The sequence below is a fragment of the Bos taurus genome, chromosome 1 (assembly GCF_002263795.3).
Source record: "Bos taurus isolate L1 Dominette 01449 registration number 42190680 breed Hereford chromosome 1, ARS-UCD2.0, whole genome shotgun sequence".
NCBI classification, from domain to species: Eukaryota; Metazoa; Chordata; class Mammalia; order Artiodactyla; family Bovidae; genus Bos; species Bos taurus.
In genome coordinates, this window is record NC_037328.1 from 146,214,271 (window position 1) to 146,238,226 (window position 23,956).

At 53.9% G+C, this 23,956-nt stretch overlaps 1 protein-coding gene across 4 annotated transcripts in view; it reads left to right on the forward strand.

Moving 5' to 3' along the window:
- Window positions 1–23,956, forward strand: part of DIP2A (disco interacting protein 2 homolog A) — a 121,915-nt gene that overhangs the window by 92,376 nt on the left and 5,583 nt on the right. For all 4 annotated transcript variants that reach the window (XM_010801729.4, XM_002685146.7, XM_005202121.5 and 1 more), the window contains 14 exons: window positions 5,415–5,616; window positions 6,368–6,477; window positions 6,676–6,756; window positions 9,465–9,588; window positions 14,026–14,147; window positions 14,241–14,352; window positions 15,434–15,543; window positions 15,903–16,033; window positions 17,672–17,840; window positions 18,190–18,360; window positions 20,105–20,166; window positions 20,953–21,010; window positions 23,017–23,091; window positions 23,372–23,546. In XM_010801729.4, the coding sequence (XP_010800031.2) occupies window positions 5,415–5,616; window positions 6,368–6,477; window positions 6,676–6,756; window positions 9,465–9,588; window positions 14,026–14,147; window positions 14,241–14,352; window positions 15,434–15,543; window positions 15,903–16,033; window positions 17,672–17,840; window positions 18,190–18,360; window positions 20,105–20,166; window positions 20,953–21,010; window positions 23,017–23,091; window positions 23,372–23,546 (1,702 nt within the window). The remainder of the gene's footprint in view (window positions 1–5,414; window positions 5,617–6,367; window positions 6,478–6,675; window positions 6,757–9,464; window positions 9,589–14,025; window positions 14,148–14,240; window positions 14,353–15,433; window positions 15,544–15,902; window positions 16,034–17,671; window positions 17,841–18,189; window positions 18,361–20,104; window positions 20,167–20,952; window positions 21,011–23,016; window positions 23,092–23,371; window positions 23,547–23,956) is intronic.

A 23,956-nucleotide genomic window follows, 5' to 3' on the forward strand; every position in this document is an offset into this window, starting at 1 on the left:
ACTCTGCATATAAATTAAATAAGCAGGGTGACAATATACAGCCTTGACATACTCCTTTCCCAATTTGGAAACAGTCCATTGTTCCATGTCCAGTTCTACTCTTGCTTCTTGATCTGTATACAGGTTTCTCAGGAGACAGGTAAGGTGGTCTGGTTTTCCCATCTCTTTAAGAGTTTTCCACAGTTAGTTGTGATCTACACAGTCAAAAGCTTTAGCATAATCAGTGAAGCAGAAGTAGATGTTTTTCTGAAATTCCCTTGCTTTCTCCATGATCCAACGAATGTTGGCAATTTGATCCTGGTTCCTCTGCCTTTTCTAAACCCAACTTGCACATCTGAAAGTTCTCAGTTCATGTAGCTCTGAAGCCTAGCTTGAAGGATTTTGATTGTAGCCTTATGAAATGCAAAATAAGAAATGAGCATTTAGCATGAGCATGATTGTACAATAGTTTGAACATCTTTGGTGTTGCCTTTCTTTTGGATTGGAATGAAAGCTGACTTTTTGCAGTCTTGTGGCCACAGCTGAGTTTTCCAAATTTGCTGACATATTGAGTGTAGCACTGTAACAGCATCATCTTTTAGGATCTGAAATAACTCGGCTGGAATTCCATCAGCACAATTAGCTTTCTTTGTAGTAATACTTCCTAAGGCCCACTTGACTTCCCAATCCAGGGTGTCTGGCTCTAGGTGAGTGATCACACCATCGTGGTTATCTGGGTCATTAAGACTTTCTATGCATAGTTCTATGTATTCTTGCCATGTCTTCTTAATCTTTCTGCTTCTGTTAGGTGCTTACCATTTCTGTCCTTTATTGTGCCCATCCTTGCATAAAATGTTCTCTTGATCACTCCAATTTTCTTGAGATTTCTCATCTTCCCCATTCTGTTGTTCTCTATTTCTTTGCATTGTTCATTTTAGAAGGCCTTCTTACCTCTCTTTGCTATTCTCTGGATCTCTGCATTCAGTTGGTTATATCTTTTCCTTTCTCCCTTGCCTTTTACTTCATTCCTCAGCTATTTGTAAAGCCTCCTCAGACAACCATTTTGCCTTTTTGCATTTGTTTTTCTTAGGGATGGTTTTGATCACTGCCTCCTGTACAGTATCACAAACTTCCATCGATAGTTCTTCAGATACTCAGTCTACCACATCTAATCCCTTGAATCTATTTGTCACCTCCACTGTATAATCATAAGGGATTTGATTTAGGTCATACCTGAATGGCCTAGTGGTTTTCTCTACTTTCTTCAATTTAAGCCTAAATTTTGCAATAAAGAGTTCATGATCTGAACCACAGTCAGCTCCAGGTCTTATTTTTGCTGACTGTATAGAGCGTCTCCATCTTCAGCTACAAAGAATATAATCAGTCTGATTTCAGTATTGACTATTTGTTGATGTCCATGTGTAGAGTCGTCTCTTATGTTATTGGAAGAGGTGTTTGCTATGATCAGTGTGTTTTCTTGACAAAACTCTGCTAGCCTTTGCTGTGCTTCATCTTGTACTCCAAGGCTAAATTGCCTGTTACTCCAGGTATCTCCTTACTTCCTACTTTTGCATTCCAATCCCCTGTGATGAAAAGGACATATTTTTTGGTGTTAGTGTTAGAAGGTCTTGGTGTTAGTGTTAGAAGCATAGTGTTCCGTGCTGAACATAGAACTGTTCAGCTTCAGCTTCTTTGGCATTAGTGGTTGGGTCATAGACTGCTAAGTCACTTCAGTCGTGTCCGACTCTCTGCGACCCCATAGACGGCAGCCCACCAGGATGCCCCGTCCCTGGGATTCTCCAGGCAAGAACACTGGAGTGGGTTGCCATTTCCTTCTCCAATGCATGAAAGTGAAAAGTGAAAGTGAAGTTGCTCAGTCATGTCTGACCCTCAGCAACCCCATGGACTGCAGCCTCGTAGGCTGCTCCATCCATGGGATTTTCCAGACAAGAGTACTGGAAGTGGGGTGCCATTGCCTTCTCCTAGGATTACTGTAATGTTGAATGATTTGCCTTGGAAATGAACTGAGATCATTCTGTCATTTCTGAGGTTGCACCCAAGAACTGCATTTCAGACTCTTTGGTTGACTATGAGGGCCGCTCCATTTCTTCTAAAAGATTCTTGCCCAGTAGTAGATATAATGGTCATCTGAATTAAATTCACCCTTTCCTGTTCATTTTAGTTCACTGATGCCTAAAATGTCGATGTTCACTCTTGCCATCTCCTGCTGACTGTGTCTGATTTACCTTGATTCATGGACCTAACATCCCAGGTTCCTATACAGTATTGTTCTTTACAGCATCAGACTTTACTTTCACCACCAGACATGTCCATAACTAAGCGTCATTTACACTTTGGCCCAGCCTCTTCATTCTTTGTAGAGCTATTTCTCCGCTGTTCTGCAGTAGCACACTGGATACCTTCTGACCTGGGGACTCATCTTCCAGTGTCATATCTTTTTGGCTTTTCACTCACGTAAGAATATTGGCGTGGTTTCCATTCTCTCCTCCTCTGGACCACATTTTCTCAGAACTCTTCATTCTGACCCATCTGTCTTGGGTGACCCTGCATGGCATGGCTCATAGCTTCATTGAGTTACGCAAGCTCCTTCGCCACAACAAGGCCGTGATCCCTGAAGAGATATGTACCTCTCGGCCATCTTGTACGTCTTTTTTTTTTAAGATTTGTTTATTTGTAATTTTTTGGCTGTGCAGAGCCTTCCCTGCTGTGCGTGTAGGCTTTCTCTAGTCTCACTGAGCAGGGCTGCCTGTTGATGCAGAACACAGGCTCAGTGCATGGGCTTCAGTAGTCGCAGCTTGCAGGCTCTAGAGAGCGGGCTTAATAGTTGGGATGCATGGCCGTGGCTGCCTCGTGACATGTGAGAGCTTCTCGGGCCAGCGATCGAACCCATATCTCTTGCCTTGGTAGGCAGATCCTTACCCACTAGAGCACCAGGGAGTCCCTTATGTCCTCTGTGGAAAACTGTCTGTTCAGGTCCTCTGCCCATTTTTTAATTGTATTATTATTTTCCACTGTTGAGTTGTATGAGTTCCTTCTGTATTTTGGATTTTAATCCTTACCAGATGTATTTTTACAGATCTCTTCTCCCATTCGATAGATTCCTCTTGTTTGTTGGCGGTTTCCTTTCCCGTGCAGAAGCCTTTTAGTTTGACGTGAATCCACCTGTTTATTGTTGCTCTTGTCTTTGCTTTTGGTGTCAAATCCAAAAAACCATCACCAAGACTAACATCAAGTTTACTGCAGCCTATGTTTTATTCTAGTATCATCGTTTCAGGTCTTGTATTCACGTCCTTGGTCTGCTTTGGTTTAGTTTTGTGTGGGGCGTCCAGTTTTTCCAGTGCCATTTACTGAAGGCCCTCTCTCTTCCCGTTGTCTGCCCTCGTCTCCTCTGTGATAAAGCAGTAACTGTGTGAGTGTGAGATTACTCCTGGGCTCCCTTCTGCTCCATCGATCCATGGTTTTTGTGCCAGGTCCACCCACACTGCTTTGATTACTGCAGCTTTACGACGTTTGAAGTCAGGGGGCGTGACACCTCTAGCTTTGCACTTCTCTCTTAAGACTGCTTTGGCAACCCAGGGTCTTGTGGTTGTCTGCAAGTGTTAGGAGTGTTTATTCTAGTTTTGTGAAGAATGTCATGGGTATTTTTACAGCGATTGCATTAAATTTGCAGATGACTTTGGCGTAGTATGGACTTTTTAACAATACTAATTCTTCCAATTCATAAACTCAGAATGTCTTTACATTTAGTTGTGGTTTTTTCAGTTTCTTTCATCAGTCCCTCACAGTTTTAAGTATACATGTGTCCCTCATCTCCTTGGTTAAATTTATTCCTGAGCATTTTAGTTCTTTCTGCTGTAATTAAATATTTAGTCACTATTCAGATTTCCCAAATTACCTAATGTTCAATATGTTTGTTAAACTTAGGATCAAAATAAGGTAAAAACTGCACTTGGTTGGTCCAGGTTTTTAATCTTCTTTAATCTGCACACTCTTCCTTGTTTTATTTTTCTTGCAGTTTGTTTCTTGACAGGTTAGCCCAGTTCATCTCCCAGTCTGGGCTCTGACAGTTGTGCCTCGTGGTCCCATCTCTGTACTCCTCTGTCCACTGTGTCACTGGGTAGATCTTGAAGCCTGGTCAGATTCGGGCTTGATTTGCTGGCCAGGGGCCTCATGGGAGGTAGATAGTCTGTCCACTGGCTTGGTAGGGCTTCAAGGGAGGGGAGGCATTTCAATTCAGTCATTTCTTGCTCATTGGTAATGCAGCTGCTTTGAAAGTGTCTTCTACAAAGAGGGCTGTGTCCTCTGAAGTCACCAGGGGACCTGGATGGAAGGTTGTGCAGGAAAGTGAGATCCAGGGTTGATTTCTGGATCCTGCACTGGCGTCATGGAGTAGCTCTGGTTTTTGTCTCCCTGTGAACTAGTGGTTGTAGTAACTACATTTATATGTCAGTAGGAGCCTCTCTGGATTGGCTCCTGAGTCCTCTCGACACACCACTGGGTTCTGAGGGGGTCACATGGAGAGCAGGAAGGTGGATGCCAGAGGGTGGTGGGGCATCTCATGTCCCAGACCCAGCACGACTGCGACCCACGGGGCCCTGCTGCCTCCAAGAAATGGACTTGGGACCACAGTCTGGGCAGTGGACAGAGCAGGAAACAGACAGAGCAGATCCTCTGCCTGTAAGATCACCTACACTGTGAGTTTATGCTGCTGGTTCCAGCTCAGGTTTAAGGCCTCAGAGTTTTCCTTGACTCTCCGACCTTTCTCCATATTGAAAGGTTGCAATAATGATGACTCCAGCAGAAGTAATCATGTCCTGATGCCACGCTGCACACCCTCCAGTCTCCATGTAACCTCTCAAGTGTGAGGTTTCGAGCACAACTTAGGATGTTTTTACAATTCTTTTTGCCAATAGGGTGTATCCCTCTAGGATGGAATCAGTCAGATTGCTGTGTTTAAAGTCACCTTAAGTAGATTCTGTCTGAGGGGTGTGCCAACCTGATCCACTTCGATTGAGTTCATTTGTTCTATTTTACTGTCAGTTGTTAGGGATTGGTTTTTAAGTTTTAAGTTTTTTGGACATAAAATATTTACATGGTTCCAACTCTGAAAGCAAAGTGTATTCAGAGGAGCCTGGTTTCTATCCTCTGTCCACACTTCTCCCACAGGAAGTCAGTGTCTGCTTTGATGGCTTTTTCTAATGTGAGCAGTTACAGATTTGTGTTGGAGTGTGCACATGCACACGTGTGTGTAAATGGTAGGAAATGCACACTTGTCTCACCGTGTTTCTCTTAACGTCCCAGAGGTCACGGTCTGCTTGACCTTTGGGTTTGGGTGTTCTGGCCCTCCTGTAGCTCCCAGCCTGGAGCTGGTTGCATGTGCTCAAGCGCAGGCCCCTGTCTCATGCTCCCTCCAGGCCATCGATAGCATCCACCAGGTGGGCGTGTACTGTCTGGCCCTGGTTCCTGCCAACACCTTGCCCAAGGCTCCTCTCGGTGGGATTCACGTTTCTGAAACCAAGCAGCGCTTCCTGGAGGGGATGCTGCACCCGTGTAACGTGTTGATGTGCCCTCACACGTGTGTTACCAACCTTCCCAAGCCTCGGCAGAAGCAGCCAGGTTAGTGCGTACCACAGCACGTCCGCTGCATCTGTGGACGGCAGCGGCCACGCTTGTGTTTAAGGGCGCGGGCCTGCTGAACCCTCTCTGGGGTTGGAGCTGAGAGCCAGAGTGAGCAGCACAGCAGGCCAGTCCCCGCCTCCTGCTCCCTGGAAGGAGCACATCCCCACCCTCCACTGTGGGGGGCCCACCTGGCACTGGATGCGGCCTGGTATCCGGGCTGTGGAAGCTGCACAGTGGCCCCAGGGGCACGAATGATGCCCCAGAGCAGACTGGGAGCTTGGAATCTGAAGAGCCGCGGAGCGGCCACCACAGCCAGCCGTGGGGGCCAAGGGCGCTGTGCGTGCTGCTGCCCAGCACTGTGATCTGCCACAGCAGCCAGGCAGTACCTGGGAAGCCCAGCACATGGTCAGCTTCCCTTCCCTGGGGGAACTGGGATGTAAGTCTTAAGTAAACGCCAATAACTTTTGTTGATTATTAAATATATAAAATAACCATTAAGTGAAGCACGTTTAATCAGTAAAATAATGAAATGTACTACGAGTTTAGCTGTGGCTAAGGTTGGGATATTCGCCTCGTGCTGAATATGTTAATCGGGTTCACTTCTGAGAGGGAGGTTCTCTCTGTCACTAAGCACGACCCTCCTCCCTGGTTCCTGACCCTGTATTGTAGTGAAGAGTGAGTTGCCTGCCCATTCAGAAGGTTACCTGTCAGAGTCATCGGTCCTCACTCAGGTCCCCTCGTGTTCCAGAGGTTGGGCCTGCCTCCATGATCGTTGGGAACCTGGTCGCCGGGAAGAGAATCGCTCAGGCCTCAGGGAGGGAGTTGTCGCACCTAGAGGACAGTGAGCAGGCTAGGAAGGTAAGGGGGTTGGAGGGGAGGGTGAAGAGGTCCCTGGGAAGCCATCAGGCCCGACCCTCCCCAACCCAGGGGTGGGGTGGGGGGAGGTGGCACCCAGGAAGCCAGCGGCCTGACCCTCCCCACCCAGGGGTGGGGTGGGGGGTGTGAAGAGGTGCCTGGGAAGGCGCCAGGCCTGACCCCTCCCTGCCCCTCCCACAGTTCTTGTTCCTGCCTGACGTGCTGCAGTGGCGGGCCCACACCACCCCCGAACACCCGCTGTTCTTGCTGCTCAATGCCAAGGTGAGGCGGGCACTGGTGGAGTGGGACGTGCTGCCCATGTGGGCGAGGGCCCATGTCACACTCCAGCCATGTGCTCAGGTCTCACTGGAGGACAGCACTCCTTGACCTCCAGGCTCTCAGCTGGTGTCACATTTGTTAGTTGCTAAGTCATGTCCGACTCTCTGTGACCCCATGGACTATAGCCAGCTAGGCTCCTCTGTGCATGGCATTGTCCCAGCAAGAATACTAGAGTGGGTTGCCATTTCCTTCTCCAGGGGATCTTCCCGACTCAGGGATTGAACCCAGGTCTCCTGTGTTGCAGGCAGACTCTTTACCGTCTGAGCCACCAGGGACGTCTGGGTGGTGTCATTCTTTCCATGAAAACCTCAGCTTCCACACAAGCCACAGTCACATTTCTGTGGGTTTGTATTTAACAGGGAAATTCTCATTACCTTGTATTTCGATTATGAAGAGTATGCTTGTAAATAGGGCTTCCCTGGTGGCTCAGATGGTAAAGAATCTGCCTGCAATGCAGGACACCCGGTTTCCATCCCTGAGTCGGGAAGATCTCCTGGAGAAGGGAATGGCTACCCACTTCAGTATTCTTGCCTGGAGAATACCATGAACAGAGGAGCCTGGCGGGCTTCAGCCCATGGGGTTGCAAAGAGTTGGATACAACTGAGTGACTGACACTTTCGCTTTTCACTTTCATGCATATAAATTCTCCTAAGTAAACTAAAAACAAATGTTTATTGTGTAAAAAGTACTTTAGATCTTCTTCCTTTGTTTGTAGCTGTAACACAGCAAATACGGCTTACAGCCCTAATCCTAGTAACTTTCAGTGGGTGTTACATGGTACCAGGAGCTTCTCAGGTGTAAAGGAGAAACTGTAAGTTATGGGCCAGTAGACAAACTATGAAAACAGAGAGTAACCATGTCCACTCTTCATGACTCACTGTTAGATGTGTCCTGGCCTGGGAGGACGCGTGTGCTCTGACGTCTTAGCAGCACCAGCCTGGTTCTCAGAACTGCTTGCTATTGGCCACTGTTTCTTCATTCAAAAAATATTAATCAATATCTGCTACATACACAATGTTAAATAAGATAAAAAAAAAAAGACCCCTGTTCCCCAGTTGCTGAAGCAAGTCTTCCTGCTAGAAAACCAGTGCTCAGGAGAGGTGCTATCTTCTGCTCACATGTATCCGCACACCTGGACAGTGTACTGGAGATGTTTGTTTATGATTGATTGAATTCCAAAGCCAGTAAGTAGCATTGACCAAGATAAAGTCAGCTTGCAGGAGAACCTTAAGATAGGAGCAGCCGGAGCTCTAAGGCAGGCGAGGCTGGGCGCTGGGTTTACCCTCAGTGTGTGCTGGGGGGCTGGACGTGAGCATGAGGGTATGATGGGGTCTCCAATTCTGGGTGATTCCTATGGGTTGTGAGAGGGTGAGGATGGGAGCAGGGGGCCAGGGCCATGGTCCAGGCACAAGTTAGCCATTCAGATGGGACAGGGGCTGTGGATGAGTGTGAGGTGTGGTTGGAGGCAGGCTTGTGGGACGTGAGGGCGGCCTAGGGGAAGGCCAGGTGTCTGTGCAGATGGGGTGTTTCCCAGGGAGGAGGAGCACCGATGGGAGTGTGCAGAGATGCCACCAGGCCTAGAGTCGCCAGCAGTGCTCACAACTATCTCTATAGCTAAGCTTGGGAGGGCCCCCCAGATCTTTCTAAAACCTTGTAGATTTTTGCGTTTCTTCTGGTTTGTCAGCCTCCTCAGGTTTGAATTGTCCTTAGGACCTGAGCATGTGCTGGCCTTTGACCTGGGAGGAAGCCTGTGCCTCTGCAGGTGGTGTCCCTGGCATGAGGTGGCCCCTGGCCTTGGGGACTGGCAAAGCTCTGGGCCTTTGAGCTCCAGCGTGTGCCCAGTGTGGCGCTCTGAACCTCAGCTTGGGTGTGAGTCTGACCCACCATGCGAAGCCCCCAGGCGTGTGTGGGGGGCCCCAGCTGAGGAGGGGTGAGAGTTTAGATGCTCTGCCGGGCCGTCCTGGAGGGTGGTGATGGTTAGTTAGGCTCAGTGGCACTGTGATTCTCCTAAGGACCGAGAGCATGAGCTCAGACAGGTCGGCAGGGGGAGGGAGGGCTAGACTGGAGCTGGTCCCAGCCCAGCTGTCCTCTGCAGAGACCGGGTGTGGGGCAGCCCTACCAGCCTCTCGCCCTCCCAGGCTCCCTGAAAGACCAGCCTGTGGTGACCCAGGGCTTGGAGCTGGGGGGTGGGGCGACTGAGCGTGTGTCAGGGTTCAATTCAGGGATGTTTGTTTACTGCTTACTGTTTACTTATGTGTGTTGAAGTCCAGGAAAAGGGTTGCTTCTAGGGAGGGAGGGGATAGAATTGGGGGTGTATGTGGAGTGGTGGTGATTTATTTTATAAAAGAGACATTGAAACAATGTGGCAGAATACTAGGTAATGAAAACCTGGATGGCTCCTCGTCACATTATTCTTGACAGTATTTTTATATGTAAAATATTTTATCATAACAGCCGAAAGGGCTCACCAAGTCTGCCTGTGGTAGACGAGCAGTCTCTGAGGAGGCAGAGGCCAAGGAGACAGCAGGCAGGGCCTGGGTGGCACCCATCCTGGCTCCTGGCCACAGGTCTCAGACGGAGGCTGTGCGTGGAGTGTCCAGAGTTCCCCACCCCCGTGCCCTGGCTCAGCGTGCCCATGATTGCTTTCCTAGGGCACAGTCACCAGCACCGCAACCTGCGTCCAGCTCCACAAAAAGGCCGAGCGAGTGGCCGCTGCTCTGATGGAGAAGGCGAGGCTGAGTGCCGGGGCCCATGTGGCCCTGGTCTACCCTCCAGGTAAGACCCGTGGCCCCCCGCGCACCCACCCTCGCCCGCCCTCTGTCCATGTCTGTACCCTGTGAGCGCCCGTGGCGAGCTGTGAGTCTACCCCGCCCGTCTCAGTGCAGCCTGCCTTCCTCTTGCTCTTCCAACCAAGCTGTTCTTTCCCTCCCTCCCCCCACCCTGTTTTATTACCAAAAACAAAGCAACCAGGTCAAATGATGGATCTTTGGCTTTCCCATCCCAACCACCTGCTCCATCCTCCTGAAGTAGCCTCTGTCCTGACCTCCATGGTCATCATTCCTCCCATTTCTTTATAGTTTGACCACCGCAATGAGCAGCTTCTGTAACCTGCAGGCTGCCCTCTTTCCATCTCTCCCTGGGTCCTGAGCATCCCTGCTGTCTGGAGTGGCTTGTGTATGCCGGGTGGCTGTTCCTGGGCTCCCACGAGGAACCCCACATCAGACTCACTCCCCTTGCAAGACCCTGAATGTCCTCGGGTGCTTCCTCCTTTTGTAGAATTAGCACATTAGCTCCTATCGATGACCTTGTCCCACCTTCATTAACTCCTTAACGGTCACTAAACGGTGGTGTGTTAACTCTGACCAGCCATAAAACTAAATAGACACTTCCCCTGAATAGGATCTGGTCACCCAGTGGTAGAATTTGCTGTGAAAAGTGGGATGCTGCGTCTTTGCTGCTGTCAGTGAAATGAGCTCTGTGCCCTGTCGCACTCCCGTGGGAGCTGCTCCTGGGCCCTCGGGTGTGACCTCCTGTCCTGACCTTGCCTCCTGTGTCGGCTGGAACTAGGTGCCTGGCCAGTCCTCCATGGAGCCTGGTATTGACAGCACCAGTCTGGGCACTAGGAGCTCATCCTTCCTGGGCTGGCCGCTGTCCCATTAACCCTTTCTGTGATCAGAGTTCCAATTGGAAAATGAGAGTCATAGCTTCTCTTAGAGGCAGTGTCTCCTGAGTTCATGCTGTCCCAGTCGTTCAGACTCAGGGTTAGAGGTCTTCACTGAACCTCGTCTCCATGATGTCTTTGTCTCCTTTTGTACCGAGGGTCAGGTTGAGAGTCTGTAGAACTCACATGTGCCTGGACTACTCACGTGCTTCATCCTGTGTCACATGCAGGACCCCCAAATAATGGCAGTCATACATGACCGCCCCCCCACCCCATGTGAGTTTTCACACAGGCTTCCTCCACTCACTCTCCCTGTAGCTGTGCTGTCTCATGGGGTGGTGGTGGGGGGTGGAAACTGCGAAGCTGGCCTCTCCTCACGTGCAGTCCACCAGGCCTGTATTCAGAGCCCTCCAGCCATGCACACCTCCATCTTTCTGTCCCAGTGGTACTGTTGCATTGTCCCTGGCTGGTTTCTCAGGAAGGTTCATGGGGACAGTGTCCCTTGAGCTCTGGCTTGTTGGTGACAGTCTGTACACTTTGTGGCAATAGTCATCCCTGCTGGGGCCTCAAACGTGTCCATTTTCTCCCGGCCTCAAGCATCGGGTTGGACTGTGATCTAATTTTCTTCCTCTGTGACTCACCTGCGCTTTTGCTCTCAGTGGTAGGAGGACACTTTCCCTTCTCAAAGTCCTCCGTGTGGTTGTGACATTGTTACAGGTCAGCGTTCCCACACAGAGGGCAGCTGTGTTCACCTCTCCCTGCAGGCAGGGCCACACAACATGTAAAGTGCCTGTGAATACCAAGCTGCAAGCCTGCCTTCTAATCTCAGGGGAGTTTTCTAGAATCAGTGTCTTCTCTCTGCCTCTGCTTGGATTTTCTTGGCGTTCATTCTCTTTGCTGCTCCCATCGCCCCTGTGTTAGCTCTTCTCGTCATTTTCCACGTTCTCTGTGTCCCTTGTCTTGTTGGCTCTTGGGCTCCTTCTAGTTCCATCTCCGTTTCTGAATTGTTTTTTAAAATAACTTCTAGTTCTTTCCTCATTTGTTTGTTTTAATTCTCATTTCGGTCATTCTCTTGTATCTTGTATCATTTTCTTAATGTATTGCATCTTAGCACATGTTGAAAGGGCTGCAGTTCTTATCTGCTTTTTCTGGACATATGATGATCGACCTCTGGTTCTTTTTCTTGTACTTTGTATGGGACTTGGCCACCATCAGGAAGCCTCCCTTCTCCCGTCGTCTTCTCTGCCCCGCCATGGGTCTCCCAAGCTGGGCTGGATTGCTGGTCCCAAGTCCTCAGCTGCTCTCTGATCAGACCCCCAGGGGTGGGGATGAGACAACCTCCTCTGGGGCCTCCCTGATCAGGATGGCCGTGCCCTTGGGGCTCCAGGTCCTCCCACACTCCCTCCAGCCCCGCCTGCCCCTCGCAGCCCGGCACCCTGTCCTTGCGGCAGCTCTGCTCCGCCTGCTGGGCGCTGCTCTCCTGCTCCTCCGCCCTGCCCTCTCCCGCCTCGTCTCGGGGCTTCAGTCCTGGCAGTTTCTCTCCTGTGTCTGGCGCCCAGGTGAGGGGCACTTGGAAGGCCCTGCACTTTGAGCGGCAGCCTGTCCTTCCCTAGGCCAGGAATCCCAGGTTTCTGCAGGTGCTCCCGCAGGGCTGCAGGTGATGATCAGCGCCCACCCTCCCCTCCCCTCCCCACTTCGTGTTTGTTGTTGTTTCACCTGGAAGCTTGTTGGTTCTAGCTCAGGAGTTTTACTAGGAAATGCCCGGGTCTGGGTCCTCTCTCGCTTTCTTACCCACTTAATCCTCCTCTCAGGAAAATGTTCTTTCTCATTACTGCCTTTTCTTCCTCTGTTTCCTGCTTTTGGAATGCCTGAAGTCCTGTTTTGGGGGCTGTTCTCTGAGACTCAGGTCTCCTGCATGATGGCTTCCTTCACGTGTCCACGGTGCCACTCCTGGGAACCCAACCCTGCAGCGCCGTCTCCCTTCAGCGTGTCTGGTGGGACGTGGCTTGTGCTGGGCACTTAATCCCGGGGCTGCTGTGGAGCGCTCCCTGCACAGAGCCTGCCGGGTTTCTTGACATGGACGCTAGGTGACGTGGACGCTCCAGGACTCCCACTGGCATCACAGTCACTCCTGCTTGTTCCTGTTCCAGGAATGTGAGGTCGTTTTTGTCCAGAACTGATCGCAGTCCCCGTTCCTTTCTTATCCTTGGACTCAGTGCAGGGCACGCAGCACTGACTGAGAGGAGGCCTGGGGTCACACTGGCAGGCTGGGGGAGGGCGCGGGTGGACATGCTGAGGTGATAGGAGGAGAGACGGACAGGGCCTGACGTTGCTCTCTGCTTTGGGGCATTTTTGACACTATTCATAAAAAGTGATAGTGCGTGGTGAAGGTCTGAATGTACATTTTAAAAACTTCGTAGCAGGAGGAGAGTGTGATTGACAGCTGGAGGGCAGACCGCACCCTGCTCGAGGCGGGAGGGGGCAGGTGTTTGCAGGTGCACAGAGGACCTGGTGTGCATCTCCTGTGAGGGGCGTGTGACCCTGCAGGAGCTGCAGGAAGTGGGGCGCAGGCAGGGGATAGCATGAGCTGTTTGAGCTCGAGTGTTTGAGCTGCTGGCGGTGCTTGCTGTGTGGCACCTTGGGCAGAATGGCCATGCTGGTATAAGGATGCTCGAACGGGTCAGCCTTCCTGTCAGCTCATCTGTCCCCTGAGCTGCCCACAGGCACAGTGAGGATGGCTGGTCCCTGGGGGAGGAGCTTGGGCCATGACAGTGACCACACTGAGCGCTCCTGGCCCTGATGGAGCTTCAGGGACTTGTAGTGTGGTGAAACCCACAAGCTGGGTCAAACATTGCGTATTTATCTTGACTCTATAATCAAAACAGCCTGAGCCTGATGTCTTGTAGCCTAGTGATGCCAGGCAGGGCCTTGTCTCAGTTGAGGGCAGTGTCTTCAGGGCCTCTAGGGTGTGGGTGCAGGTGGTCTTAAGTCTGAATGAGGTCAAAATGGGAAAGCTGGGTTTTAAGTGTGGTTCAGTTCCCCCTGGTTTTAATTATGGAGAATTTTAAATACATAGATGAGTTGAAGGAGCCGTGAGTGGTCCCACTTTGCGTTGAGAGATTGAGAGCAGGGCAGGGTCATCCTGGCCCCTCCCTGGGGGTGTGGGCCTCACCAGGGATGGACTGGTCCCCACGTTAGGGTGGAGATGGAAGGAGGAGGTGTGGCGTTTCTGGGTGGGCAGCTCACCTTCAGAGTGTCCTCCCAACCTCGCCCACCCACCTACAGAGTGCCCCGGAGGGCAGAACACGCTGCTCCATGAGGTTTGGGCCTCCCGTCCGCCATAGGCTCCTCTCGGCCGTGGCTGCACCCCACCCATCTCCTTGTCTCCCTGGGTCTAGGCTCGGGGCGACCTGTCCCTCCCTGCAGCGCTGTTTGGGGTGTGCGCTGTGATGCGAGAGGGTGGTTTAGTTCACACACGGTAGGTAGACCCACAGCCTGGACATTTGGGGCTGCCTTTGACCCACTGACACCCTCTGATCGTGTCTCTCCAGGGGTGGACCTCATTGCTGCCTTCTACGGCTGCCTGTACTGTGGCTGCGTGCCCGTCACCGTGCGGCCCCCACACCCCCAGAACCTTGCCACCACACTTCCTACCGTCAAGATGATTGTGGAGGTAGGTGGGCGCTGCGGCCTGAGCGTGGTAGGCCTGAGCGTGGTTTGCTCCTGGGTGCTGTCTCAGCTGTGCCCTCAACCCTGTGTCCTGCAGGTCAGCAAGTCTGCGTGCGTGCTCACCACGCAGGCCATCATGCGGCTGCTCAGGTCCAAAGAAGCAGCAGCCACCGTGGACGCCAGGACCTGGCCGACCATTCTGGACACAGGTGTGTGTGCTGCACCTGGGATCTGCCCTCTGCTTCTTGTGTTGTAGGGATTGCATTGTCACCACCCAAATACAGAAGTTGGGTGAGGGAGCCTGAGTCGGTGGTGAGAGGAGCCTGGCCAGTGGGGCACCGGCAGCCCATCCAGCACCTCAAGCCTAAAGCGGGTACCCAGAGCAGAGGGTGGCCAGTGGAGGGCAGAGGTCCTTCCGAGGCCATGTGCCTGCAGAGAGACGCCTCCTGCTGCACTCAGCGCCCACGCAGCAGTGGGCAGTTGTGGGGACCAGACAGCTCCCACAGCACAGACCCTTCCCGGACCCCCAGGAGTCACATGGGCCCTCTGCCTGGGCCTGTTGGGTCAGCCTGAGGGCTGAGAGGGTCCCAGCTCCTCCCCATCAGGACACCCCAGACCAGCAGGCTCTGTAGGGAATTCAGGGTACACGACCACACAGGTGCCCACTGGCGAACAGACAGGGTCCCTCCTTCCCCATCACTCCGCGTTGCACCTTACCCACCAGGGCATCGCCCACAAGAGGAGGTTTAGGACCGAGTGTCCGTGACCACCTGCTTGATACCACTGCAGGCACTGGGAGCTGGCCCAGGCAGCTGGTGGCAGGGGGGCTGGGCTCGGGGCAAACGGGCTCGAAGGCATCCTGTTGCCTCGCTCGCTCCCTGCCCCGCCTCACCTGTGCCCACCTGTGTGCGGTCAGCGCTGTGCCCCGTGGTCCTGAGGGGTGTGATGAAGTTGGGTGAGGGAGCTTGACCCAACTTCTCAGTGCTCGCTGTGCGCACAAATGGCAACGAGCCTGGCTCATCACAGGCTCCAGGACCCAGCACAGTCTCTGCCCCTCTGAGCTTTCCGGGGGCTGTCACGGGCTGCCTTCTCCCGTCCGTGTCCACCACGCCCACTGTCAGCCGCCACACGCTCAGTGCGGTTAGCGAGGGTCCTCTCCACGCGGCCTCCCCATGTCCACATGCAGCCTGACCTCTGCTCTGAGCTCCCTGTCCCCAGGGGCAGTCCTGTCTCCCCTTCCCTGCAAGCCCTGAAGTGGCATCCACACCACCCGTGTCTCCTGGTCCACAGATGACATACCCAAGAAGAAGGTGGCCAGCGTCTTCAGGCCCCCGTCCCCGGATGTGCTCGCGTACCTGGACTTCAGCGTGTCAACGACCGGGATCCTGGCGGGTGTGAAGGTGGGTCCTCTGGCTGGAGCCCCTGTCCGCCTCGTCCTGACCCAGAGAGTGCTGATGCGGGTCTGTGCAGGCCCTGCTTCCTCCCAGGCTGGAAGCAGCAGTTTTGCTCCTTAAAGCTTGTGTTAAATATCAGTAAACCCCAAAATTAGGTTAGCCTGAAGAGTAATGCATGTCTTGATGTTTTATGGTGATACCTAAACTTTCTGATTCATGACTCTGGCCTTGACAACCAGCTGGCTTGGATGAGTCTGTCACCAAAAGCTCTGTTAAAATTCTTTATCGCCCTGATGTCTCGCCTAGAAGGTTTTTAGTGTTCATTCCTGGGGGTTTTTGGTGTATGTGGGCTTTTACTCCTTCAGATGTCGCATGCGGCCACCAGCGCCCTGTGCCGCTCCATCAAGCTGCAGTGTGAGCTGTACCCCTCCAGGCAGATCGCCATCTGCCTCGACCCCTACTGTGGCCTCGGCTTCGCCCTGTGGTGTCTGTGCAGGTGAGTGGAGGGCGGGTGTCAGGGGAGTGGAGGGCGGGTGTGCAGGGGGGTGGACAGCAGGTGTCAGGTGAGTAGAGGGCGGGTGTCAGGTGAGTGGAGGGTGGATGTGAGGTGAGTGGAGGGTGGGTGTGAGGGGAGTGGAGGGTGGGTGTCAGGTGAGTGGAGGGTGGGTGTGCAGGGGGGTGGAGGGTGGGTGTCAGGTGAGTGGAGGGTGAGTTTCAGGTGAATGGAGGGTGGGTGTGCAGGGGGGTGGAGGGTGGGTGTCAGGTGAGTGGAGGATAGGTGTGCAGGGGCGTGGAGGGCGGGTGTCAGGGGAGTGGAGGGCGGGTGTCAGGTGAATGGAGAGTGGGTGTGCAGGGGGGTGGAGGGTGAGTGTCAGGTGAGTGGAGGGTGGGTGTCAGGTGAGTGGAGGGTGGTTGTGCAGGTGAGTGGAAGGTGGATGTCAGGTGAGTGGAAGTTGGATGTGCAGGTGAGTGGAGGGTGGGTGTCAGGTGAGTGGAGGGTGGGTGTCGGGTGAGTGGAGGGTGGGGGTGCAGATGAGTGGAGGGTGGGTGTCAGGTGAGTAGAGGGTGTGTGTGCAGGTGAGTGGAAGGTGGGTGTCGGGTGAGTGGAAGGTGGGTGTCAGGTGAGTGGAGGGTGGGTGTCAGGTGAGTGGAAGGTAGGTGTCAGGTGAGTAGAGGGTGTGTGTGCAGGTGAGTGGAAGGTGGGTGTCGGGTGAGTGGAAGGTGGGTGTCAGGTGAGTGGAGGGTGGATGTGCAGGTGAGTGGAAGGTGGGTGTCGGGTGAGTGGAAGGTGGGTGTCGGGTGAGTGGGGGGTGGGTGTTGGGTGAGTGCGGGGTGAGTGTGCAGGTGATTGGAAGGTGGATGTCAGGTGAGTGGAGGGTGGGTGTCAGGTGAGTGGAGGGTGGGTGTCGGGTGAGTGGGGGGTGGGTGTTGGGTGAGTGCGGGGTGAGTGTGCAGGTGATTGGAAGGTGGATGTCAGGTGAGTGGAGTGTGGGTGTGCAGGTGAGTGGAAGGTGGGTGTCAGGTGAGTGGAAGTTGGATGTGCAGGTGAGTGGAAGGTGGGTGTGCAGGTGAGTGGAAGGTGGGTGTCAGGTGAGTGGAAGTTGGATGTGCAGGTGAGTGGAGGGTGGATGTCAGCTGAGTGGAGGGTGAGTGTACAGGCACGTGCACCATGGGTGTTCAGGTACAGCTCCACCCACTCCTTACCACCTGCTAACTGAACCGCTTCTCTAAAGTCCCACCCCCACCCATCTCTAAGATATATTGTTAAGGGTCCAGGAAGCAGAGGATACACCCTGAATGGCTGGTGTGTGTGAGTGTGCCGGCAGCTGGAGTGTGGGTCTGAAATGGAGTTAAAGGGTAGAAGTGCATTTTTATTAAATGCACACTCTGTGTTACTACCAATTCCATCCAGGACAGGGAAGTAGGGACCCATCTTCATGAATAGAACCTAGCCCTGCCCACAGTGGGTCCCTCACCAAGACCCTGGGCCCCTGAATGCTGGTGGGCGGACCTGCGTCCCACATTTTCCACCGAAACCCCGACTTGACCAGAGCAGGAGGGGCGGACTCTGCCTGGAAGGGCAGATCCTTGAGGGGTGAGGTGTAGTGCTGACCCCTCCCTGTCGCTGTCACAGCGTCTACTCTGGACACCAGTCGGTACTGGTGCCCCCGCCGGAGCTGGAGACCAACGTGTCCCTGTGGCTGTGGGCCGTCAGCCAGTACAAGGCGCGCGTCACGTTCTGCTCCTACTCGGTGATGGAGATGTGTGCCCGGGGCCTGGGTGCGCAGACAGCGGCACTCAGAGTGAGTGCGGGCGGGCCTGGAGAGACCCCAGGGACAGTTCCGGTGGGAAGAGGGGTCTGGAAACAGAAAACCCTCCCTGGGGGCCCTGCCCCGCGCTGTGAGCTCCACCCCCACACATACCTGTGGAGCACCCCGCAGCGGCCCCTCACTTCTTCTGGGAGGAGATGAGGGGTGGGTCCGACCCTGGCTCTGAGCGTACCGAGGGATCTCTGAGGCCTCATGGTCCCCAGGGCCTGGGGCTGGAGTGTAGCAGCGGAGGACGCGGAGGCACGGAACCCAGGGGCCGGGGCTCCGTGCGGTTTGGCCCTTGCGCGCAGACACAGGCGTGGCATGCACGCTCCTCCCGCAGATGAAGGGCGTGAACCTGTCGTGTGTGCGCACCTGCATGGTGGTGGCTGAGGAGCGGCCCAGAATCGCGCTCACACAGTCCTTCTCCAAGCTGTTCAGAGACCTGGGCCTGCCCGCGCGCGCCGTGAGCACCACGTTCGGCTGCAGGGTCAATGTGGCCATCTGCCTCCAGGTAAGGCCGCGGGGCTTCCTCAGGGCGCCTGTGCACGCCCTGCACCGCCCCGTCCCTTGGTCCCTTCTGGCCTCCAGCCTTTTGATTTTCCAAGTATGGCTTTGAGAACTGAGCATTTTTGTTTAAAAGAGATTCTGTTCTTGATGAACAAAGGCTTATTTGGAAAAAGCACCAGTTGTTTTTGAACAGTGACAATTACTGAGAGGAATTGATAAGCTGGACACAGTATGCAGCTAATATTCCAAAGCAAGATTGAGTTTATTGTTTTGTGAGACATCTGGCAATTTTAAATGGAAACATTCATGAGTGTGATCATTTATATTGCCCTAAACTCATTCTTGAAACACTGAGGTATTTTACTTTTTAAAAGGAAACAAAGTTTCAGAACAGCTCACTGTAGCAGTGTTCTGCTTCTTCAGGGGGCTGGGGCTCTTTTCCAGGTTTCTGGCTGGTATCTCAATCCCACTTCTTTCTAAAATGCATTGCATGCACCTGCTCCTACATTCAGGGTTGTTGGGAGGAAAGGCCTCAGGAGAACCACAGTCCCTCGTCCCCCAGCCCCGGTCCTGACCAATGCCCGCCGGGTGCAGGGCGTGTCTGGACTGGGGAGATCAGCATCCTGTTGTCCAGGTGTTCCTGTGACATCCTCTCCACAGTATAGATGCTGACCGTCCAGGTCTCGCTTGGACCCTTACTGCATAGCAGGAGGAGGTGGAGGGGTCCCTCGGGAGATCCCTTCTGATGTCGATGGTGCGACTGCACCTTGACTGGTGGCGTGGGGTTGGTGGCTGTATGCGCGGCCCTTCTGTCCGCTCAGCGTCTGGGAGCCGGCTCCTCCTTCCTGGAAACGTCAGCAGGAGCCTGGCTATTGCTCTGTGCGCTTCGATGCAGTGATGCCTTTTGCTCTCTCTCAGCTCCTTCCTCACGTGCCTATGCTCTCTGTTTGTGTTTCCTGTGGCGTCTCTTCCCTGTCTCGCTCTGCTGGCCTCCTTTGTGTCTGTCAGCCCAACAGGCTGGGAAAGCTGGCTGAGCAGGTATGACCTTGACCTTGACCTCGAGGTGCCTCTGTGCTTCTGTGAGTTCATGTGGCCTCTCGTGGTCTTGCTCCTTTGTAAAAACGAGCTTAAAAGCAGAGTATTTTCAGAAGTATTTAGCATTCACAGTCTGCTGCCTCTGGAGGAAGAGCCGTCTTCATTCCAGGGCAGACGTTGGTGACATTGTCTGGGATCGCCAGAGAATGGTGTTGGGGCGGAGTGTCTGTGTACTTTGATGTTCAGTGTCTAACAGAAGGGACGTGCTGTCCTCTGTCAGGGCCAACGTCAGGTGTCAAGTGAGAGGAATGGAGTGGGAACATCACTGAACGTCCTGCTGAGGCCTCGCCCCTGAAGGAGCCACGCTGTGCTCAGCCCTTAAGAGAATTAGGTCTGAGCAAGCACAGCTCAGGGAAATGCCCCCAAACCCATGGTGGTGTTTTCTCAGGGACCAGTGGGAATCGAAGCTGTCAGGACTGAAATGTGAGATTGTTTGCCTTGATCTCTCCCTTCAGTGCTAGGGGAGGCTTCCCGCCATGTCAGCAAGTCTTGTAGGTGTTTGGAGGAAGGCAGACACCTGCTGGGGGCAGAGCAGTTGCCTTCCCGCCCCCGCCCCGCCCCCTGGCTGGGAGGAGCTGTGCCTGTGTGCATGCCACACCCCTGGAAACGATGGGCGTGAGGTTTGAGCGGACGTTCCTCTGCTCCCCTTGCAGGGCACGGCCGGCCCAGACCCCACAACTGTCTATGTGGACATGAGGGCACTGCGCCATGACAGGTAACAGCCCCCAGCCCCCTTCAGCCTGGGCCTCCCCTGCCCACTGTGTTCTTCCTTTTTAAAAAAGTTATTTTGTTTTATTTTTTATTCGCTGTGCTGGGTTTCGCTGCAGTGCTCAGGCTTCTCATTGCGGTGGCTTCTGCAGAGCACAGGCTCTAGGTGCTTGGGCTCAGTAGTTGTGGCACGTGGTCTTAGTTGCCCCTCGGCATGTGGGGTCTCCCCGAAACAGGGGTTGAACCCATGGCCCCTGCATGGGCAGGAGGATTCTTAACCACTGGACTTCAGGGAAGTCTCACCATGTCCTCCTTTAATCAGTTGTTCCCACGACCAGGAGGGGACCGACCTTCCAAGAGTGACCGAGCATTTGACACTGGGATTTTTATGGGTAAAAAACAGGAAGACCCGTCTCCAGGCAGGATGTAGGCATCCTGTCAGCACATGTGTCCTGGGGGCCCCACGGTGTGTGCCTCGAGGCCTGGGTCCCCCCCGGCTTTAGAGCCAGATTCTGACCCTCACATTCAGCTTGAGGGAAACTGTGGTGGACTCTCCTGGAGGGCGAGGCCAGCTGGCCAGGGGCTCCTGACCTGAGCGCTGCTGGTTGAGCCAGGCACCTGAAGTCACTGTCCCAAGGTCACAGCAAGGTCACGATCCAAGGCCAAAGGCTTGGCTGCCGTCACGGGACTGCCCGTCACAGTGCTGATCAATTCTGATTACCTTATGAGTTGCCTTCTTTAGAGATTGCTGTCTGTGTAGTCAATTTTATTTGTTTCCCTTGTTCGTTTGTAGGGTACGTCTGGTGGAACGGGGCTCTCCGCACAGTCTGCCATTGACTGAGTCTGGAAAGGTAGTGGCGTGGGGCTTGGCTTCCAGCTTATGTCCCCTGAGGTCCAGCTGGCCTCACCTCCTTGCATACGCGCACACACACACACACACATACACATACACACACACTCACACAGACACACACATGTACTCACAGACACACACATACATACACACTTGCACACAGACACACATACACACACATACTCACATGCATTCACACAGTCACACAAGCTCAGACACACTTACACATACCCACATATAGACACACCCATACACATCATACAAACAGATGCACACTCACATACACTCACACACCCATACACATACACTCACATACAACACGCACACACGTACATGCTCACACACTCTCTACATCTTTCTGTCCACATCTGAGCTCCAGCCCAGAGGGAGGACCTCAGATGCAGACCTGCAGGAACTGCACTGCAGGGTCTTGAGGCCTTGGCGCTTTGGTGCCACCTGGAGCAGCCCACTGGGGCCTGGAAGAGCTTCTCCCCTGGCTCAGGTGACAGCTAGGCAGTATCCCCAGTGGCAGTTCACCATTAAAGCAGTCCAGGCCTGGTTCAACCACATGAGCTGTGTCAAGGGCTTAGGTGGTGGGGCCGTGAGACCACCCAAGGGCACCTAGGGAAAAACTGTGGGCCACCATGAGGGCTCAGCAGGCATAGACCCAGGAGACCAGGCATCTTCAGAACCAGGGGAGGTTCGGAGGAAGGAAGAAGGCTCCCAGGAGTGGTCAGGCAGGGTGAAGGGGGAGGGACTTGAGGGGGATGCGCGACAGAGTGGAGTCAGCACAGCCTCTAGCCCTGCTCACACACGCTGTGCACGTGTCTGCCTCTCAGGAGGCAGGGCGTGCCCAGAGAGGGACAGGGCAGCGGGGGCAGCACTGACGAGCCCAGGTGAGTGTGGGAGAGGAGCTAGTAGGGGCTGTGCACCTCCCGAGGGCGGCCCCAGAAGAGGAGCAGGCTCAGCTGGTGTGAAGGTCCCGGGACCACAGAGAGGCTAGTGTGGCTGGAGCTTCACGGAGCAGAGGGGAGGAGGGAGAGTGTAGGTGTCAGAGGGAGGGGCTGGGGGCTGGAGATGGTCCTGGGCTCCCCCACCCTTCCCTGGGTGCACAGACGTGTCCCACTACAATCTGCATTTTCCTTTCTGTAAACATGGTGGTTTTTCTCAAAGCAGTTCTTAATTCTTTCTGGTACATTTTTATTTCTAATCACATGTGGCTCTGCACTCAGTTTTGATGGACTTCCCCCCCTGTTATTTCTCTGTTACAATAACTTGGGCCTGATGGACTGGGGTTCTGGGAAGAGCTCTGGGTCCTCAGGGTCCAGGTTGGTAACACGGGGGGAGGTCAGAGGCTCAGCAGTATCCCATGGGCAACAGAACAGAGCCCGACCAGCCTTCCGTGACCCCTCGCCTCTCCCCCACCTGCTGGAAAGCTCCACTGTCATCTCCTGTTTTACACCCAGGGAAACTAAGGACACAGAATAGGTACCCAGAAGCAGCCAGGTGGTCAGTCCCATGTCCAGTGGGGCCACAGGCCCTGGGTTGGGGTGCTGAACATGAAGCACCCTCCCCAGCCTTCTCCACAGCCTCTGGTGGGCATGGAGCCCCAAGTCTGAGGGCAGGAATGCCTCTTGGTGGCCAGGTTTCCTTCCAGAACCAGAAACTCTGGGGTGGGTGGGGGCCCAGCCGAGCTGTGTTTGGACTCCCTGGCCTCAAGAGCCCCGACAGGGGCCTCAGGGAAAGATCCCCTCCTCCCCTCTCCATGTCCAAAATAGAGTTCATTCTCAGGAGCTGGATGATTTTGCTAAGATTCACAATTTATTTTTATTTATTAAAATCTCTTACTTCTGTTAAAATTCAGTCAGATTTAGGTCGGGTTCTGAACCTGGTCATGGCCGTGTATGAGTCACGTCCTTGAGATCAGCTTCAAAGGGCGTTGTTTTTGCCGCTCTTGCGTCAGGAGGGCCACGCTCCCTCTGACGAGCATGGTTCTCCTTCCAGATTCTCCCTGGAGTGAAGGTCATCATCGCCCACACAGAGACCAGAGGGCCCCTGGGAGACTCGCACCTGGGGGAGGTGAGGATGGGGACCCCACCTCTCGCTGACCCCTGGGTGTGCATGCGGGTTGCTCCCAGTTCTTTCTTTGCGATGAACTGTACGCTGCAGTCCTGCAACTGTCACTCAGGGGTCCTAGGAGGGGAACGGTTTGTTTGAAGGAGAGAATTCTTTGCTCTCTGGGCCTCTCTTGTGACTTATTTCAAGCCCCTTACCCCCACCCCACTGTGTGCTGCCGTGTCTTGGGACACACAGTGCCTGGCACTTGTGATGACTGACCCCCTTGTGCTCTGGGCCCCAGATCTGGGTGAGCAGCCCCCACAATGCCACCGGGTACTACACAGTCTACGGGGAAGAGGGGCTCCATGCCGACCACTTCAGTGCCCGGCTGAGTTTCGGAGACACCCAGACTGTTTGGGCGAGGACTGGCTTCCTGGGCTTCCTTCGAAGGACAGAGCTCACCGATGCCAGCGGAGGTGAGAGGTCCTATGCAGTGCTCACCCCCAGTCTTGGGGCTACCACAGCCAGGAGCCCCTACAGGCAGTGTCTTGGGACCTCCTGCCAACTCACCTCACCCCTTCCCAGGAGCTGGTTTCTTTAGGAGCTCTGATATGGTTTCTCTGAAAGTTGTTCCTTTTCCTTCACTGTTCCTGGATCCTGACCTCTGCTGAGGGTGTGGGGGTTCTGGGGGAGGCTGTTGGGCCCCCCAGGCAGAGCCATGGGCATGTCTCACCAGCCATGTATCAGGGCCTCCCCATACATTCCCCCAAGGTCACAGAGTCCACAGCCACAGCAGGCTGGCCAGATGCAGTCAGAACTTTGGGAGCCCCTGTAGCTGCTGCCTTGTCTCCGAGATAGTAGAAGTTGTTCTGTACTCTTCACACGT